The sequence below is a fragment of the Petaurus breviceps genome, unplaced genomic scaffold, assembly GCF_028583685.1.
Source record: "Petaurus breviceps papuanus isolate PSGF00001 unplaced genomic scaffold, PetGlider_PUasm1.0 90842, whole genome shotgun sequence".
Classification (NCBI taxonomy): Eukaryota; Metazoa; Chordata; class Mammalia; order Diprotodontia; family Petauridae; genus Petaurus; species Petaurus breviceps.
The window spans coordinates 5,962,241-5,983,629 of NW_027187358.1; the positions used below are offsets into that span (position 1 = coordinate 5,962,241).

The following is a 21,389-nucleotide window of genomic DNA, read 5'->3' on the forward strand; positions in this document are numbered from 1 at the left end:
GGGCAGGATGTGATGTAGCTCCTGTAAGAGGGATTTATGGCAGTCAATGGACAGGAATTTCAGAGGATGAGAAGGTGTGGATGGGTTGGGATTTGCACCGATGGTGGAATGCCCACAGGAATGAATTCGGGCAGCCAGGATCCTGTCTTCTTTCATCATCGTTCTAATTAAAGAGGTTTTTTTTTTTAAGTAATATTAAACAGCTGACAGATTTTGGATCTGCTGCTGCAAAAACGTAAAATTCACTTTGTGTTAGGGCTGGCACAGCCAGACCTCATGCAACAGCCCCTTACACTGGACTTTAACAGTCAGAAAAAAAAATTTTTGGGTATTTTTCCCCCAGAAGTTAAGTAAACCGATCCTGGATCTTGAGGTGATAAATGACGTGCTTTAAAAGCTTTCCAACTCACTTAATCCACAGCCCTTTAGGGTTTACGTCTCCAAAATGGAAGCGGTTTTACTGTATGTACGTAAGGATTTTCTTTCGTGCTTGGTCGTTACTGACCTAGTAACTTGGTGTAAGTTACTTAAACTCTGTTTATTTAACTCCTGCCTGCTCTATAAAACCGGGCCAGGAGGGCTTGCTTGTTTGGTGAGGCAACTTGGAGACAGTATGGCATGTGCTGTGCATCAGCAGCTCCCACAAAAGGCAGGAAGAATTTAATGTGTGGGGGTTGCATGGATCTGGTTCAAAATTAGTGCTCATCTGGAAGAAATATGAACGCCCGATACCGGCTTGCTGGTCTTTTCCTAGTAGTAACAGTTTGCCTTTCCTTGGAGGCACTCATTTTTTCGCAATATTTTATCTTCTTCGGGCTTGCAGTGCGCAGTTGAAACAAAACAAACTCAGAAATCCCCCGCATAAGGGAAAACTCTGTTATTCCCATTTGCCAGCTGTGTAAACTGAGCGAAGTGGCTTGTCTGACCTAGTGGCTCGGGTCCGGTTTATCAATAGGATTGAAAGCCACTGTCCAGAATTGGGACCCAGGACTGCAGCAAAGAGAAGAGGAATCTTTGAAAGGGCTGGGAAATCCAGGCCACTAGAATGGGGGGCTTGGGACCATGGGTGGAATGGGGGAGGTGGGTAGGGTCGTCTTGGCCACGCCCCTCCAATGACGCAAAGGGACCTGCCCCACTCTCTCATTGGCCTCCACGGGCGTCGGTCAGAGTAGTGGCGGTGACCCGCCCCCGCCTGACTCTCCCGGTGGGTGGGTTGGAAGAGAAGGGGGCGCGGACAGCCCAGTGAGCCCGGGGACTAGCGGCAGCCGGGGACTCCTCCGAAACCGCTGCCGCTGCCGCTGCCTCTTCCTCCTCCGTCCCTGGAACAGCAGCACAGGTAGGTCGGTGGCAAAGTCCGAAACCCCCTAACTTCTCTGCGCCCCCTTGGGTCCCCAATCTGACCAGGAGAGTCCCCTCTCCAAGTTCGAGCGCCAGACAGTCCTCCTGGGAGACAGGCTGCAGCTCCACTATGGGCAGGGAAGGGGGGGTAGAGGGGAAAAGGAGCCCCCAGGAGGCCCTGGGCCAGGACATGAAACGGGACTCGGCCTCCGTTCCCGGTACCCCCATCCCCATCCTCTTCCCACGTTGTGCCTTTATTTCCCCGATGCCAACCGGCCCAAAGGGGCACTGATTCGTGCGAGCGCGTCTTGGTTCCCGGCCAAGGGGATTGGCTCCGGGACTGCGATCGCCTCTTTCCATGCTTTTCTTGGTTTGATGAATTAAAATAATTTGACCCCAGTCTCTCCCTTCTCCTCCCCTGCCTCCCAAGTGGGCACAAGGCGCTTTATGTAGCTGGTGGGTCTCCTGCCTACACTGACGCCCTATGACTTTTCCTTACTCCCCAATCTCATGTGGGTGTGTGCGGGGATGGGGAAGGGGGAGACTGGGTGAGGGGAGAGGGGCCTTTGGGGGACTGTCAGGTGACTGAAACTTTCCCGGAGGGAAGAGATAGGCAATTTATACTTTTCATAGCAAACGTGTGCATTTTAAAAGTTCGCCCTTGCTTGTAAAGTTAACCACGAAGAACCTAGCGCTTATGTCACTCTGTGTTTCTTGTTCCACCCACTGAGATTTCAGGGGTAAAAATGTTAAAACTTTAAGAAAACATTAACTGAAACTGCTACAAACTGTGTAATTTTAAGCTTACCAGTTCTCTCCCAATGCTGAACTGTCACATAAATGACAGTGCAAAATACTTTCCCCAGAAATACTATGAACTATTAAAATAACAGCATATTTTATAGATCACAAAAGAAATATCTCTATGTGTCTATATATATATACATATATAGACACAAATATCTAAAACAAAGTAGTAACCAAAGTATATTAAAAGAAAAATAAATGTAATAAGCTAGTCAATATTTTTGACTAGTCCCATCCTATTCCCCATCCACTTCAAATTAAAACTGTAATAGGTGGTAGACATAGGAAAGATTTCTTTAAACAAGACAGTCAAAACTGATATCTCTTCTATTTTAGGGGGAAAATAGAGAGTTTGCTGGCTACGTAGAGAGCAGAGCTACACAGACAGACTGCAAATTTAGATAGCCAGAGTGAGCTTCAGTAGATGAACTTTCTATTTTTCTTTCCCTTTTCCTTTTGGGGAATTTGGGAGAGAAACAGGAAGTAGAGTTTGAAAGGAAAAAAAAAATCATTCACTCCACAATTGTAAACAATTTATTTTGTGTCAGTAAATATTTCCAAAGGTCCCTGGGGATGTTTGGAAAATTTGAAGCTAAGTAGTATCAATCACTGGCACTCCACCATAAAGTTATTTTCAAATTTAAGATGTTTTGAAGTATTTATATAGCAAATGGTCACAGCAGTTAGAGTTGGGTAGTATAATAATGGAGGCCAAAAAGAAGAGTACTATCATTCAATCTTGACTCCTTATGATTACTTCTTAGAGTTATAATAGGGGCAGCTAGGTGACATGGTAGATAGAGTGCCAGACCTGGAGTCAGGAAGACTCATCTTTGTGAGTTCAAATCTGGCTTCAGATACTTACCAGCTGTATGACCCTGGGCAAGTCACTTCACCCTGTTCTGTCTCAGGTTCCTCATCTGTAAAATGAGCTGTAGTAGGGAATGGCAAATCACACCATTATCTCCGCCAAGAAAACCACAAATGGGGTCCTGAAGAGTAAGACGTGACTGAACAAAGCAAGAGTTGTAATGATCTCTACATCATAGGTATTCTATAACTAATCAACCAGTATCACATTAGGACAAATAATGGCGAAATCAGGTAACCAAGCTGCCATATTGCCTATGGTTACAATTGGATGGCTATCCACCCAATTTTCTAAGTGTTGAAATATTGGTAATATGCCACTCCTGTCCCCAGAGTGTCATAATCTAGCAAAGGCAGGCTTTTTTTTTCTTTCAGTTGGTGTGTGCCTGTGTTCCAATATGCACAGCCCCAGATTTGTTAAAAGTATCTGCCAAATGTTGTGTGCTTTAATTTAAATTGACCCTGAATGGAAAGAGAATGTGTCTCACTGTCTTCAAATAAGTGTTTTCCTTTTCCTCCTGACATAGTTACAGACTGTCTCATGCCTTCTTCCACAAAGTCTTTTTACCTTTCTCTGATTTCCTTTCAACCTCTGCTAAAATCCTACCACCTGCAAGAAGCATTGCCTGATTCCCTGTCATTGGCTCTAATTTATCCTGTTCATATCTTGTTTACCAATAGTTGTTTTTTGGGTTTTTTATTTTTATTTTTTTGCTTTTTTGGAGGGGTGAGGTAGGGCAATTGGGGTTAAGTGACTTGTCCAAAGTCACATGGCTAGTTTTTGTGTTAAGTGTCTGAGGCTGAATTTGAACTCAGGTCCTCTTGACTCCAGGGCCAGCGCTCTATTCACTGTTTCACCTAGCCTCCCCCAGTAGTTGCTTTTATTTTGCCTCTCCAGTTAGACTGGGAGTTCCTTGAGAGCAGGGATTGGAATTTTACTTTCTCTGTATCCCTAGCACTTAGCACAATGTTACTGATAAATTAATATATATTTGTTCACTTACTGATAGTCAGCAGAATCCAGCCATATGGTAATGTTTTATGTGCTTGAAATTTAGTTTGGTTTCTCATTTTATCCTATATTTCATTATTACTCATGAGTGGGAAATTTTTTTTTCTTATTTTCCTTGAATCCTAAAGTAATTTAAAATAAATTATTTGGAGATTTTCAAAATTGCTTATTTTTTATCAAGTTAAAATGAGCATATTAGCAAACATGTTTTTTGGGAAAAGCACTGAGGAGAGGAGATCAGTTATACACAAAGGCATTATTCAAAATAGTATGAGGAAGTGCTATGAGTGTTTAGGGGAAGATGAGATCACTTCTGACTGGGCAGATCAGAGGAAGATTCATGAAAGAGATGGCCTTTGAACTGGTCTTTGAAGGATGGGTAAGCTTTTCAACAGGAGGAGATAAAAATGAAGGAAAGGGTCTTTTGAGCTTAATGAAAGGTATGAGTAAAGGAGTAGAGGCAGGAAATCATGAGCCATGTTAGGGAATGGGCAGGTTTTCTAGTGGAGTAATACATTAATATAATGAGTTAAGGCTCAAAGACTAGACTGAGTCTAGTTAAAAGAGGGCCTTGAATGCTAGGCTGAAGATCATAGGGTCATATATTAGACATAGAAGGGAATTTAGATACCATCAAGTCCAACCCCTTCATTTTACAGATGAGGAAACCGAGGCAGAGTTTAAGTTACTTGCCCAATATCTGAGACAGGACTGAATTCCAGGTTTCCTAACTCCAAGCCTAACATTCTGTCTACCACCACATAGCTGGAGTTGTGACTATTCCATAAACAATGGGGAACTATTAAGATTCTTTGAGTAGGAGAGTAGTATGATCACAGCTGTTCAGGAGTATTAATTTTATCGTGGTATATAAGATAGATTACTTGAAGGAGGGGAGATGCTTGAAATGAGGAGATAGGAGGCCATTACACTTTTCTAAGCAAGAGGTAACAAGAATCTGCACTAAGGCGGTGGCAAGGGAATAGAAAATAGAAAGGAGGCTGGTGTGAGAAAAGTTGCCCAAGGAGAGTTTAGCAAATGATTAAACTATCAGGAGCAAGGCCTGGTGGGTTTAATGGACTGCTAAATATATGAGTCAGCGGTGTGATAGCTGAAAAAGCTGATGTGAACTGACCCTGAATTAAGAGACATAGAGTGCTCCTGATGAAAAAGAGGATAGTCACCGAAGAGTGATTAGAACAGAACAGGTAGAATGTCTTTGGCTCACTGTGCTCCTTGACACTTAGAAATGTCCTGGAGTGGAATGTGCTCCCTTGGGAGGGTACATCTTTGACCTCTCTGGAGGTGTTTGGGCAAAGGCTGGATGACTTCTTCCTAGGAATGTTGGAGAGGGGACTTGTCATGTACAGGTTCGACTACCTGGTCTCAGAGATGCCTCCTAACCATGAGATTCTGTGAAAAAATACTTGAAAGTTTCAGGTATGAGTGATTAGGAAAATGGCGGATGTTATTAACAGAAATAGAGACCGCAAGGAGGAGAAGCAGTCTTTTCTTGAGGAGGAAGAAAATTAATAGTGTCTTGAACATTCCCTAGAGGGTGAGCAAGGAGAGTCATCTAGAAATGAGGATATGGAGGTCACTAGAGAGGTCAGGGACAGAAATCTGGAAGTTTTCAAACCATAGATTATGGTTGGAGTTGTAGGAGTGAAGATGATCAAGGGAGAGAGTATATAGAGAAAAAAGAGACAAGGACTAAACTTTGGTGGAAACCCTTACATTTAGGAGTTGAGAGAAGAAGAGGGAACAAATAAAATAAAAGGAATAGAGCATCATAGATGATGACAAAGGTGGAAAAAAAATCACTTCAATTGCGTAAGTATTTATTTGTCAACTACTGTGTGCTGTGGTAAGCACTGGGGATATACAGACAAAAAGGAAGAGTCCCTACCCTCAAGGAGCTTATACTCTATGGAGCATAACACATTCACAGCTAAGTAAATCCATACAAAATAAGCTAAGTAAATTCGTGTGTGTGTGTGTGTGAGTGTGTGTGCATGCACACGTATACAAAACATACACAATTATTTCAGGTAAGGTAAGGAAAGAACTAACAACTGGTGAGATCAGGATAGGGCTCATTTGGAGGTAGGATGGGAGCTGAGCTTTGAATATAACTTGGCAGTCTAAGAAGTAAATGTGAAGAGGAAGAACATTCCAGGCAAGGTGGGCAGCCTGTGCAAAGAGGCCCGGAGGCAGCAGACAGAGAAGGAATTTTGTATATGAGGTACAACAATGGGCCAAGTTTGCTGTAATGTAGAGTTCAGAGTACATGAAGGGGAACAGTGGAAAGTAAGTCTAGAAAAATAGGTTGGGGCCAGATTATGAATAGATTTAAATGTTGAGGCAAAAAGAAGGCACTGACACATTTTGAGACCAGGAGTGACATGGTGAGACCTGGAGTGACATGGTGAGACCTGTGCTTTACCAATATACATTAAGCAGCTATGTGGAGGATGGATTGGATAGGGAAGAAAATGAAGGCAGGGAGTACACTTAGATAGCTATAGAAGTAGTCCAGGTTAGAATTGACAAGGGGCTGAACTAGGATGATGACCGTAAGTGGAGTGAAAGGACTGGAAAGATTCTCATTAAAATCAGTTAGTTGACAAGTGATCGGATATGTGAATTTAGGAAATGGGAAGAGTTTACATGACAGATTCCAAACCTGGTTGACTAGAAAGGTGCCCTCCACAGAAATAAAGAAGTTAGGGGTGGGTTTAGAGGCAAAGATAATCAGTTTTATTTTAGACATGCCAATTTTAAGATACTTATGGGACATCTAGGTAGAGATAACCCATAGACGGTGATTTGGGACTGAAGTTCAGGAGAGCTATGAAGGCTAGATGTATAGAATCAGGCAATATCTGTATAAGGAGGATCCTTAAACCCTTGGAAGTTAATGAGATCCTGGAGAGAGAATTAAAGAGAGAAAAGAAGAGAGCCTCAGATAGAGCCCTGTGTGCACCAGTGCTTAGTGGGCAGACTGGGAATGACAATCCCACAAAGGAGAAGCAGTCAGACAGATAAGAGGAGAACCATGAAGAGCATTGTTATCAAAACCCAAGAAGGAAAGAATGTACAGAAATGAAGTCAATAGGCATTTATTAAATGCTTTACTATGTGCCAGGAACTATATGAAGTATACAAATGAATGCAGGAATAGTTCCTGGCCTCAAGGAGCAAACATTCTAATGGAGGAAAAACACAACTATATACACACAAGATAGGTATAGATATGTGTGTGTGTGTGTGTGTGTATATATATATATATATATATATATATATATAGGTGTGTGTGTATGGAGAGAGAGAGAGAGAGAGAGAGAGAGAGAGAGAGAGAGAGAGAGAGAAAGAGAGAGAGAGAAATGTTAATGGAATATAAGATCTTCCCTACCCATTAATAGGACTCACAAGAAGCCCATTAAGGGAAGCTTGCTTAGGTGGGCTTGCTTGTAGGAAGGCTTTCACACCTTTTGTTAATTTCTAATAAGGCACTGAGTCATGAGGATTATGATGCCCTCTGGCTCTTAAAGGGGTATATATACTCTGAGGTTAGCATCTTGCTTCGGGGATTACTCATTGGAAGAGGGTTCTTGTGATTTGAGCAGATAAGACTCTGGGTAGCTGTTAAGGAGCCCCCCAACTTTGAAAAGCCCAAACGTTGGTACTTCTCTCTCTTGTAACTATCTATGTATTGCCTTGGTCAGACAATTGGATCTGTCTGTTGATCTGTGTTAATTTCTCAGACAGTTAGAAGCCTCTGTCTGTTGGTCTTTATTTCTTTGCTTGTATTTTCTGTTTGGATTTTCTCTGAAATTCAGAGTGCTGACTTTTCCCCTGAACTTATGAATGTAATTAATAAAATAATAATGATGATGATGACCCCTCGAACAGCTCTCTTTCCTAGTAACGTAGATCTAAGAACCTGTGCTGGCAGTCATCCTGGGTATACCAGTGGGTTTACCACAACAGGGGGAAGGAGGGAGGGAGGAAGGGAAGGAGAAAGAGAGAGAGAGAGAGAGAGAGAGAGAGAGAGAGAATATGAATATTAAAGGCAATCTCAGAGGGAAGGGACTGCATCAAGGGAGAACAGGTGAGGTTTCTTATAGAAAGTAGGATTTGAGTTAAGATTTGAAGGAAGCCAGAGAAGCCGAGAAGAAGTAGAGGTAAGTAGGGAAGTCATTCCAGGCATGGAGAGCAGTTAGTGAGGAAACCTACTGTCCTGAGAAGAATCTTTGTGTACTAGGAAGAGCTAGTAAGTCAGTGTTTGGGGATTATAAAATATATGAAAGGGAATAAAGCATAAGAAGACTGAAATAGGGAAGGATGTTAACAGCCAAACAGTGGATTTTATATTTTATCCTATAGGTAACTGGGAACCGTTTGGAGTTTACTAAGTGAGAGGGTGATGTGGACAGACATGAACTTTAAGAAGATCCCTCTAGAAGCAGAAGGAGGAAGGAAAGGAAGAAAGCATTTGTGAAGCACCTACTATGTGCTAAGCACTTTACAAATATTATTCAGCTGAATGGAGAATGAACTGGAGTGGGGAAAGTCTCACTGCCCAATGACCAACCAAGAGACTTACAATAGTCCAAGTGTGAGATAATAAGGGTCTGAATTAGGATGGTGTCAGTGTCATAAGAGAGAAAAGGATATATACAAGAGATGTCATGAAGGGAGAATGGACAGAGCTGGCAACAAATCGGACTTGGTGGTGGTGGGGCAGTGAGTGAGAATGAGGAACTGAGGGTATCACCTATATTATGAGCCCGGGAGACTGGGAAAATGGTAGTGGCCCCAACAGTAACAGGGAAGTTAGGAAGAGGGGAGGGTTTGGAGGAAAGATAATGAGCTCAGTTTTAGACATAATGAATTTAAGGTCTCTATAGGATGATGCATTACAGATGTCCTATACATAGTTGTAGATGCAAGACTAGAGGAGAAAAAGGTGGACATCGGGTCAAACACTGTAGAGAAGTTAAGAAGGAGGAGGACTGAGACATGGAGAGAGCAAGAAATCCTTTAGTGACATTGGAAAACAATCTAATTTCATTCTAGATTATGAAGAATTAAGAAGTGAGTGAGAGGTGAGGAAGTGGGGCCAACCAGTGTAGGCAGCTTATTCTAAGAATTTGGCTCATAAAGGGTGAGATGTAACATGATTGCCTGAGAGAATGACAGGGCCAAGAGAGTTTTGTTTATTTTATTTTTGGAGGGGTACAGGGAGCAGTAGAGAAGGAGCTAGTGGATAAAGTAAAACTGAAGATTAGACAGAGGGCATATAAAAGAGGCAGGCTCTAAGTATAGTTTGGGAAGGGTGGGATTATGAACTAAAGTTGCAGAGCTGGCCTTCGTGAGGAGCAGGGTCAACAATTCTTATGGGATCACAGCAAAGGAAAAGAGAATGGATTATCAAATGGAGGGGGGTGGTGCTAAATATGTTAGCAGTCTTCTGTCACCTTAATATATATAATCAATCAATAGCAAATATTTATGCAGACCAACTGCTAATGGGCAAGTAAACCTGACAGATCCCAGAATGATAGTGCCTCCCAGACCACCAGCCCTGCTACCAGACATCATCAAGGGGGCCACCTTTGTGTACATTCCACCTGTCAACTGCCTTATTCTTCCTTTCTCCTCTACCCTTCCTCAGTAACCAAAGAAGACCCAGACAAGAAACTTCTCATACCAAAGCCCTTGGCATTGTCAACTTGCATTTACTATAGAAATAAATGTAGTTTTATTAATGGAGATGACATTAAGAAAGATACATTAGGATCTTCTTTTTCTTTGTACCCTATAGACTCCTGGGTCTTTTCATCTGACTTGTAATTCAAAATTTCTGTATGTGCCATCTTTCACTACTAGCAAATAAGTTCCTTGAAAGCAGAGACTTACTTTAAAATATATAAATACACACATATATTTATATATACATATTCATATATATACATGTATACATATTCATATATACACATGTATTTACACATATCCATATATGTGTACTTAACTTATATTGTGTGCATAATATATAATAATAACTAGATATTTCAATGCAAGGTAATTTGGAAAGGAAGCCACTAGGTTTTGGAGAGATCAGAAATGACTTACAGGAAAAGGTGTTACTTAAGCTGCATATTGAAGGAAGAGAGGGATCTAAGTTTCTAAACTTATTTATCATCTCACCATATATCATATATCATAACTTATAGTAAGTGACTTGGGTAAGATAAAAAGTATTTCATTTTCATTACCCTTTTCTAAGATTCATGGTTAAAGGTTAACAACGGAATTCTCCAAGCTAGCAGGGGAAAACACCAGTATAGATGACCCCACTGAATAGATAAAGATGTGTAGAATTTATTAAAACTTCAATATAAACTAATTGTTTATTCTGATGTTGTAATAACTTACTTTTGCAATTGTGCAACCCAGTGCCACAATTATTGAACCACAGAAAAATTCCCCAATGTGAAAGAGACACTTCTTTTTGCCTAAAGGCTAGAAGTGTACTCTAATATTAAGCTGCTATGGAATGGCTGATTTAAGGCTTAAGTTTACCTGTTTTCCAAATTAATGAAGATATTTCATCAGTGCTATCCTACCCTGCATGCTTTGGAAATAATAAGAAACAAAGTAGTTGGCAGATGAAGTAATGGATAATTGACTATAGCTATGATATAATCTACACCTTAATTAATGAGAGTTGCTTCTGATATGGATAATGGATAATAACATGGAAAAAGATCTGTGTTATGGATAAGATCTGGAAAAATGACTGGGAAAAGAATAGATAATAGGAAGGAATGGGGACTAGGAAGAGAGAACAAAAGAGGACAATATCCAATTACATATGCCATCATAATCATGTTCCCTTTAATTATGATGAGATTTTAGATGTATTTTGGTGGGTCCATTGACAGATTCCTAATTTTTGTCTTCATGATTGTTGTAGAAGCTCACTTAATAATGGTGTAGTAGATAGAATTCTAAATGTTGAATTTGGAGACCAAGATTCCAATCCTGGCTCCCACACTTATGGTGTGACCATGGGAAAACCATGTATTCTATATAAATTTCAATTTCCTCAACTTTAAGATTTGGATTACAATTAGTTGTACTACTTGCCTCTCAGAATTGTTGAGAGGAAGGCATTTCATATACTTCAAAACACTATACAGATTTGGGTTATTGCTATTGTTAATGATAATACAATTATAACCTTTGAGAAATGGTTCTTTGTGATATATTATAAAAGAGCCTATTAACGTATGTATTATCAAATAAGCAGTTAACAGAAGCTTGTTTAATTAAATATTGCATGATTATGATATAATATTAACATAAGAACTGAGTTGTGCACAAATAACATGCCAGGAAATCAGATTGTTATTGTTGTTAATAGGTCTTTGAGTGAATAGATAATTAAAAGGAAAAATTAAAATAGAGATTAGTCAAGAGGATAAACTGAGATTCTTTTAATAATTTTGTTATTTTTTTTATTCTGAACTTAATTAACACCAATAAAATAAGATTCCATATTTGAAATAGAACAGAAAAGGGGTGGCCAGGTAGCACGGTGAGTAACAGCACCGGCCCCACTGTCGGGATGACCTGGGGATCAAATCCGGGCTCAGACACTTAGCACCCACCCAGAAACACCTGGCCACGTGACCTTGAGCAAGTTACTTAACCCCAATTGCTTAAAAAAAAAGAAATAGAACAGAAAAAAATATGCATGAAAATGTGAATTTCTGTCATATAGAGTTTGATTTTTGTTTTACACATGTAATAAATTCATCATGTGACATTCAAAACTGTTCAGTTTGTGTTTCCTTCTGGCCATCATTTTGTTCTCTTCTATGCTTTTTAAAAGAAATGTTTTAATGAGCCTTTCTTTTCTTTTTGATGACTCTATTACTAACTTTTAAACTCCTTTTCCCTTAAAAACCCCCAAACCAAAATTCTTGCAACAAATATGCATCTTCATAACTTGGCATCTTCCCACCTTTCTAGTCTTCTTACATCTTATTACCCCTCACATATTCTGCAATTCAGTCATGAATGTCATTCTTGCTGTTTCTCAAACCAAATGCTCCATCTCTCTACTCCGAACTTTCACTGGCCTAGATCTCTCTCCTTCCTTATTTCCACCTACTGGCTTCCTTCAAGTCTTAGCTAAAATCCCATCTTCTGCAAGAAGCCTTTCCTGATCCCTAATGTGCCGATGTCTTTCCTCCGTTGGCTGACTCCAGGTTACCCGATGTGTATTTTGTTTGTGTGCAGGGGTTTGCATATTATCTCTGTCATTAGACAGTGAGCTAGTTTCTTGTGAGCAGGCACTATTTTCGCCTCTCTTTGTATCCTCGGCATTTAGCACAGTGCCTGGCATATAGTAGGCACTTAAATGCTTGTCAGCTGATTGACTAGACAAATAAAACCAAAGCCCACATTGGCCATGTCTAATGCTAGACGTGTATCTTTCATTCTGCACTTTGAGTCCATCACCTTCCTGAGGGGACATGGGTAACATGGCATCATCAGTCCTCTGTAATCATGGCTAGTCATTGCATTGATCGAGGCTCTTAGGTCTTTCAAAGTGTTTTTTTTAACTATATTGTTGAAGTTGGAGAAATTGATCCTATATTGGTATTGGTTCTGTTCACTTTATTCTGCATCAGTTCATAGAAGACCTCCCAGGTTTTCCCAGCATTTCTTATCATAGACCATGGTTTGTTCAACCATTCACCAATTGATAGGTATCCCTTTAATTTCCAATTATTTACCACTCCTAAAAGAGCTACTATAAATGTTTTATATCTTTGAGACCTTTTCCCTTTTCTTTGATCTCTTTTGACTATAGGCCTTTTAGTTATATTGCCGGGTCAAAGGATATACACAGGTTAGTGACTTTGGAGGCATAATAACAAATGACTTTACAAGATGGCTGGACCAGTCCATAGCTCTCCTAACAGCACATTAGTGTGTCTGTTTTTCCATAGCCCCTACAACAATGGCCATTTTTCCTTAGTGTTATCTTTGCCAACGCATTAGGTCAAACTTCAGAGTGGTTTCAATTTGTGTCTCCCTAATTTATTAGTAATTTGGAGTATTTTTTATGCTTATAGATATCTTTCATTTCTCCCTTTTGAGAACTGTCTGTTCATAGACTTTGATTGTTTATCCTTTGGGTAATGGGTAAGCTTTGTTGAACAAGAGTATTGGGAGTATAAAAGTGGCAAAGAATGTTATGAGGGATAGGAGATAGAAATTTTTAGAAAAGATTATTTTCCCATTATTTCTTTTTTAAAGCATATATTATGTTATATTTCTAATTAAAATTATATCTTAGGGATCTAAAATATTTGTGCTTGTGATTTGGACTTCTTTAAGGGTCTAGGTTCTTCAAGGAATTATACTCTTCATATTTATGATTATCAATTTAAAGTTAGTACTGTGTAAGAATATAATTTACATTTACATAATAATAAAATCTCCTGTTTCTGTAGCATTATAAAGTTTACTAAATACTTTCTTAGCAACTGCACATTGAGGCAGGTAAGGCAAGGATAATTATCCCCAATTTGATAGAAGGGAAAATGTGTTGATAGCAACATATAGCTTCATAAAAACAAATTGAAAGTATGTAAGTAGACTCTAAGTTCTGTGAGAGCAGTGACTGACTTTTTTCTTTGAATTTCCAGCACCTAACACAGGGCTGTGTATACAGTAGGCACTTAATATTAAAAAGGATGAAAACAAAAAGCATCTTATTTATTTATTTGTCTTTTTGGAGGAAGGAAGACAGGGAAATTGGGGTTGTGACTTGTCCAAGGTCACACAGCAAGTAAGTGTTAAGTTTCTGAGGCTGAATTTGAACTCAAGTCCTCCTGACTCCAAGGCCAGTGCCACCTAACTGCCCCCAATAAAAAGCATTTTAAAGAATTATTTCTGACTCTTATGCCCTGTGCTCTGTCCACTGAGCCACCCAGCTGCCTCATCTTTAAGGACCTCAAAACCATTTGGTGAGATGCCAGTTGTTTAGTCTCAGACTGTCATCCCTATAGTGTACCTCCCAACATTTGAACTATATTGAGTAGAACAGTTAATTTTACAGTCTGGATTTTGGAAATGTTCATGATCCCAAGTTTAATATAGCTGGGCAAAGTCATGATAAGGTGTTAGTAATTGCACCAGTCATAAATATTTGAATATACTTGGAGGCTTAGGGCTTGTAAGCGTTAGGCTATGCCTAACTAAATGAAGAATATGGGCAAGAAAAAAATCTTAATTTAAACCTAAACCTTGACCCTCAGCACAAATACAGTCCTGCTTTGTGTTATTGTTGCCCACTGAAACTAGAACTGTCTCTCTGACTATAATACTAGAAGATCTTAGAGAAACTAGTTGAAGTCTAGGTGGCAAAAAAAGATAGGCTGATTTTTATAGATGGATGGCGAATAAAGACTAAGCTAAAATAATATCTAGCATCCAAGTGTGTTTCTTATGCTTTCCAAAGTGTTTTCAAATACATGGTCTGACTTGTTTGTGACAACCCTATGATATAACTAAGGTAGTTGGATGGCATAGTGGATAGAGTCCTGGGCCTGGAGTCAGGAAGACTCATCTTCCTTAGTTCAAATCTGGCCTCAGACACTTACTAGTTGTATGACCCTGGGCAAGTCACTTAACCCTGCTTGCCTCAATTTCCTCATCTATCAATGAACTGGGGAAGGAAATGGCAAACCACTCCAGTATGTTTGCCAAGAAAACCTCAAATGGGTCACAAAGAGCTAGATATGATTGAACAAGACCAGCATGATATAGATAAATAAAGCTTTCTTTCCATTTTGAAACGGTGAGGCTGGAACTCAGTGATGTTAAGTGATTTGGTTAAGATCACCAAAAGAGTGATGGAGCTAGGACTGAAACTGGAATCTCTTCCACTCATTTCTATTTGAACAGAATCGACCATAAAATATGTTTCAGCACTCAAAACCTTAATGTTTTAATTCATGAAATGACCCAGTACCTCATTCCATAATGACTAGAATGTGTGTATGTATATTGCATAAGTCCATCTATTAAGGTAATGCCTTTATTTATTGAATGTCAGTCGATTACCCATTACTTCTGTAATGACTAGGTACCGAAACAAATTTTCCCGAATCTTGAAAGGTGTTTACTGTCTGTCTGAATCCTTCTTCCTTTCTAGGATAAAGATGGCAGAACACTTGGAGCCAGAACGAACCGTAGATTGGAAGGAAAGGTGCATAGCCTTGGAATCCCAACTCATGAAATTTAGACTCCAGGCAAGCAAGATCAGAGAGCTTTTAGCAGAGAAGGTAAGTTTTTCCACCCCACCTTAAAGCATCTATTTAAATATAGAAATGAAGTGATTTGTCTTTTTAAATCCAAATGCAACTGATAAAAACACAAGTCTGACCATGTCCTTGTCCCTATTCATTAAAATCCAGTAACTCTTTGTTACTTTTTTTTGCTCTATTTGGCACTTAAAACTCTCTACAACCTTACTCCATCCTACCTTTCGAGCCTTATTACATGTCACTCTCCTTCGTATGTTGCACAATGAAGCCACACTGGCCTTCTTGTCTTTCCTCACACAAAGCTCTCTCTGGACCTCTTCACAAGCCGAGGCTCATGTATTGAATGTACTCCTTCACCTGTACCTCCTGCTTCCTGAATTATGACTCAGCTCAGCAGCCACCTTCTCTAGGAAGCTTTCTTGGTTCCTCTTAGATGCTATACATCCTCTTCCCAGACTTCCCATCACCCCATTACCACTTTTTGTAGCTATATATGTCCATGTTTTCCCTTGTTTCCTCCCTTAGAATCTAAGCTTTCTGAGGGCAGGAGCTAATTTGCTTTCTTTGGGGGAAAGGGGAATGCCTTTATTTATCCAGTGCCCAGTACACAACCTACCACATAGTAGGTACTTAGTAAATACTTGATTGATGAACTAATATTCTAATTATTTTATTATTAGTAGTAGTATTTTACATTAAAATTCTGATTATTCAGGTTAAGCTCTTTTAAATAATAAGAACAACTGATACCTGTCAGTTCTTTAAACAATATATGGCAAGGTTTAGAGTATTAAGATGAAAAACATGTCTTTGTAATTACAAGTAGAATATGTATGAATTGAAAGTAGGTAATGAATGATTAATGGATGACAAAATAGATACTTTGATTTTTCCAAGATGAATGTTTTTAGTTTGACAGATTTTAGATTGATTAAATATTTTGGAAAATAAGGTCAAAGTGGCTTTAGAATAAAGTATACTGACAGAGAAGCAGCTAGATGGTTCAGTGGATAGAGTGCTGGGTCTACAGTCAGGAAGACCTGAGTTCAAAATGTGGCCTCAGATACTTAATAACACTTAACCCTGTTTGCCTTAGTATTCTCATCTGTAAAATGAGCTGGAGAAGGAAATGGCAAACTACTCCATTATCTCTGCCAAGAAAACCCCAAATGGAGTTAGGAAGAGTCGGACCCAACTGAAATGACTGAACAAAGATACAAAATTGTAGGTTGATGAGGCAGCTAGTTGGTGCCCTGATTAGAGCACTGGGCTTGGAGTCAGGAAGACTCCTCTTCCTGAGTTCAAATGTGACCTCAGACACTTCTTAGCTGTGTGACCCTGGGCAAGTCCCTTAACCTTGTTTGCCTCAATTTCCTCACCTATAAAATGAGTTGGAACAGAAAATAACAAATCTCTCTAGTATCTTTGCCAAGAAAACCCCAAATCAGGTCACAAAGAGATGGACAAGGCTGAAAAACTCAATAACAGCAACACCTGACAGCAAATGCTTTTCATCTATTTTAGACTTGATGTTCAATGTTCAATTAGACTTGATGTTCAATCTGCCAGGGATATATGTGTGCATATGTTTGTGTTAACTCTGTAGTAATTATATTTATTACCAAAGTGACAGCAGGATGGCTCAGTGAATAGAGTGCTGAGTCTAGAGTCAGGAAGACCTGAGTTCAAGCTCTTACTAGCTACATGACACTGGGCAAGTCACTTAACTACTCTGCCTCAGTTTCCTCAACTGTAAAATGGGGACAACGTAGGTTTTCTATTAATGTTTATTCCCTTTCTTATTATTATTATCATGTTAACGAAAACCAGATTTAGTACAATGATTTTCTACAATGTTCATTTAGTACAATGAGACCCCTACCCAGGCATCACAATATTCATTTTACGGTAGGAATTTCCTGCAAAATCAATGTTTGAAATTCGTGGAACAATCATATTAAAACCTGACCTAATTACCTTATACTGATATGGAAAATTGGTCAGAAGAGATTATAGCCAATTTCTCAGTCTTTACTACTTAATATAATATTAGGAACTAACATTTCTATACATAGTGCTTTCAAGTTTGCAAAGAACCTTACAGTCATTATCAGATTTGATTCTCAAAACAACCTTGTGGTATTGTCATAATGACTATCATAACAAAGTTATAGACTGTTTCTTAATTGACATCAAGTCCCATTCCAGTTGCTGACCAAGAGCTTGTTTCTCTGTCATTAATTTGAACCCAAGACAGTGAGGATTTTGAGGCCTAATAAGATGGTACTCAGCTTAGATGTCAGAAGTGGCCTATAACTTTGTTTTCCATTTTGTTGCTGGAGGAACTAAAATTAAGTGACTTATCTTGAGGCAAATGGTAACCAGATGTTGGTGATATATTTTGGGGGGGTGGGGAGGGCAGTTGGGGTTAAGTGACTTGCCCAAGGTCACATGACTAGTTTTTGTGTTAAGTGTCTGAGGCTGAATTTGAACTCAGGTCCTCCTGACGCCAGGGCCAGTGCTCTATTCACTGCACCACCTGGCCGCCCCTGGTGATATATTTTTAAATGATAAATCTCCAGTTTCAGATTATTATTTTATAATTTACCTCTTTGTGATTAAAATAAGCATGTAATCCCTTTTTCTTTCTACCTTCTCCACCCTCCCAACCACTTCACAGCCCGTGCAGCCTGGATCCATGAAGCCAAAACTGTTGTCCTGCTGTTCAAATGGTCCTAGATGGTTCCTTGTTCCAATCATGTTCCATTTCCTATTCTCCTTGTGGAGATGTTATTTAAATAATTCCTTGAGGGCAGGCAGGAACTGCATAATTTTTCATTTTTGTTTACCTATGTGTGCAATGTCTTGTGTCTAGTGGATGTTTTGCAAATAAATATCTGTTGAATTGAAATTAATTGTAATTTGGAGCTTCCATAGATCTGTTACCTTAATGAAGGATGTGAATATTCCCTTCATTGATGAAGATCAGAACCCATTGGAGCCTGCCTCTCCTGGGTGGGAGGCTTGTTCATATCTTCCCACCATTCTGCCACAAGGAGGTGCTGGCAGTGAGAGAGGTGGTGGAAATAGAACTGACAGATTCTGAATCTGACTGATTCAACTAACTGAACATGGAGGGTGAGAGAGAGAGGGGGGAAGAGTGAAATGTCTTAAGCCCGGGTAATTAGATGGAGAGTAGTGCCATCAGTAGATGTAGGAAAGTTGGAAGGGGTAGTAGCGGGTCTGGTCGGGGAAGATAAATTCCATTTTCAACATGCTGAATTTGATGTTCTGGGAAAACATGCAGGTTGAGATGTCAAACAGGCAACTAGAGATGTAAGACCTGAGGTAGGGGCTGGAGGGAGAGATCTGAGACTTTCCTGTGTAGACATGATAACTGAACCCAAAGTAGATAATATATAAAGAGAAGTGACTGGGGATCGAGACCTTGGGAATCAGAAAGATCATGAAGAACCAGCAAAGACCAAGAAGCCATAGATAGATTTTTTTTTTCCTCCTAAGTAGACCTGTGATTCATCTGTGTGGAAGCTCAGAGGGAAGACCTTGTTCTCTCAGTGCAGATCAGCACTTTCTTTGTAACTTACAGTTTACATAGTTTCATGGGTTACTGAGAAGTGAAACATCTTGTTCACAATCACACAGCTAGTATCAAAGGTGGCACTTGAAACCAGATCTTACTGACTTGGAGACAAGGTCTCTATCCACTACACTGCATTAGAGGGAATACAAGACAAATATCATTCAAGTTTTATAGAAAATTGAGTTTAGGTGCTACTGGCTTGTCTGTGACTAAAGGAAAGTATACACTTTTTTTACCATAGTAACTAAAACTAGAAAGGCAACATAGCATAGTGGTTAGAGATCTTGCCTAGATATTGGGAAGGTCTGGTTTCAAATTCTACCTCTGAAATAAAATGACTATGCTATTTTAATTTCGGCATTTAAAATCTCAGTGGCCCAAGTAACTACATAAGACCACAGAGATGTTTTTGATCTGTATTGGTACAGGTGATTTTTTCATTTGGAATTCCCTACACTAATGAAATCACAAATTTAGGGGAAAAAAACCAGCACCCTAGAACTGCACAAATTAATTTTTACTACTAATCATTAAGTGATCAGATAGTTTGGTACTAAACTTTGCCCATGTAATGGGAGCAATGTAAAACAAATATTTCCATTTCTATGACCTTACTCTTTTGACAGATCTAAGAAACGGAATTATTCATGTGTTTTGCATATTGGAAACTAGATAATTTTGCCATGTTACTCATGGTTTCCTAGTGAATAATTATACTTCCAAAATGGGAATATGGCTTTACACAATATTTTCCATCAAACATACTCCATTCCAAGATCACATTTTTCTATAGTTCTCTTCTTTGCTTATTGACTCTTTGCTACCCACTCACTCACTCCCCCATCCATATTCCTTCTTCTCTCTAGCATATCCCTACTTTTCTATCTACCTACATTTTATCTACCTAACTCTGCTGTCCACCTGGTTTGTGTTTGCATATAATTGTGTCTGTGTGCAATAATAATATCACACATTTGGATAGTGCTCTATATTTTTTCAAGGAATGAGTGATCTCACTGCTTTTGAAAGTGTATGGTCCAAAGTCAGATATCGCATTCCCAAGGCCAGCCAGGTCCCGCCTAAAACTTTTGGTTTTGAGTTAGAATCATCTGGCCTAGGGCTTCTATACTGATTCTGTTCATGTGGAAGCAGTGCCTGGGAATCTGAACTGACTTCAGCTTATCCTCGGTCCTGAAGGTGGTTTGAGGAGCTGGGCTGGTTCTGGTCTTTCTAACCAGAATTCTGGAGGCCTCCCACCTTTATAGTAGCATTTATTTCCAGTTTGCTTCTTCTCCTCCTTTCCCATCTATGGTAATGCTACCTTGGACCCTAATCAGACAGAATTTCACTTTTGTCCTCTAGACAGAATCATATAGAATCTTATTATCATCCTTAGAAATCATGGGTACCATAGTTCCCCATCAGGCCCCATTTTTTTTTCAGCATTCTCCCCATTCTACTCCTTTTTTTTGTGACTAAGCATAACAATTATACACAGAAAGACAACTTGGAGTAATTATAAATCAATGCAAAAAGACATCTTTTTATCTTTAGCAGGAAATTTGAAATCTCTAGGTGCTGAATGAAAGATGATATTCATGTCTGCCCTGCATTTCTGGAGATTTCAGAGATGTAAAGAGCAGACTGCACAGCATTTAAAAATATATTTGTTGAGTGTATTTTTTGAGGAACCATCAGTATTACTAAGCATACTGAAACTTGTGAAGAAAGAAGCCTTGTTGAAGTCTTAAGCAGAAGCGACTTCTATAAGTGGGAGAGGTCTTTACAGGAATTTAAGGAATGGTGTTGGAAATGCCCCTCATATGCTAACTACAGGCTCACAGGGAAGCTGAGGCCTAAGTGGATGTTTTCCTGCTACGCTATGTATTAAGCTCAGCTAATTTTTTGAGCCAGAGGGGAAAGGACACATTTGTTTTTAAAAACTAAGGTGAAATGTTATTTCCTATGGGTTCAATTTCCAGTGAAAAAGCCAGGTTGAAGAATATGAAGAATTTTCCTTTTTTGGCACCATTGTAACTCACCTAACCTGCTGCTATAAATGTGGTTAGAACAGCATCGTTTTACTGTGCAGCAGAGAATGCCTTTATTTCTCTTGGGGTACACAGAATTATCCTACCCAAGGATCTTCTTCCAGCATATGTGATTTGCCAGAGGTTGAAATAAAGCTACACAGTAGGAATGAAGACTACCAAGAATGAATATTTTCCATGACTGGGCTATCTAGGATGATTCTGTATTCTGACCCAAAAGGAATTTGTCCTTAATTGGGGAAGCAATTTTGATGAATTGGAAGGACTAGTGGAGAGATTCTTAATGTTTTTATGTGTCTTGATGACAGTCATGGCAACAGTCTTCTGAAATCTATGGACCTCTTCTCAGAATAATG

At 39.4% G+C, this 21,389-nt stretch overlaps 1 protein-coding gene across 1 annotated transcript in view; it reads left to right on the forward strand.

The window, feature by feature from the left end:
• The first annotated feature begins 1,171 nt into the window (after positions 1-1,171).
• The window catches only part of PLEKHH2 (pleckstrin homology, MyTH4 and FERM domain containing H2), a 126,071-nt gene continuing 105,853 nt past the window's right edge, over positions 1,172-21,389 (forward strand). The window contains exons 1-2 of the mRNA XM_069071598.1: positions 1,172-1,336; positions 15,270-15,399. Coding sequence (XP_068927699.1) covers positions 15,277-15,399 — 123 coding nt within the window. The 5' untranslated portion in view covers positions 1,172-1,336; positions 15,270-15,276. The remainder of the gene's footprint in view (positions 1,337-15,269; positions 15,400-21,389) is intronic.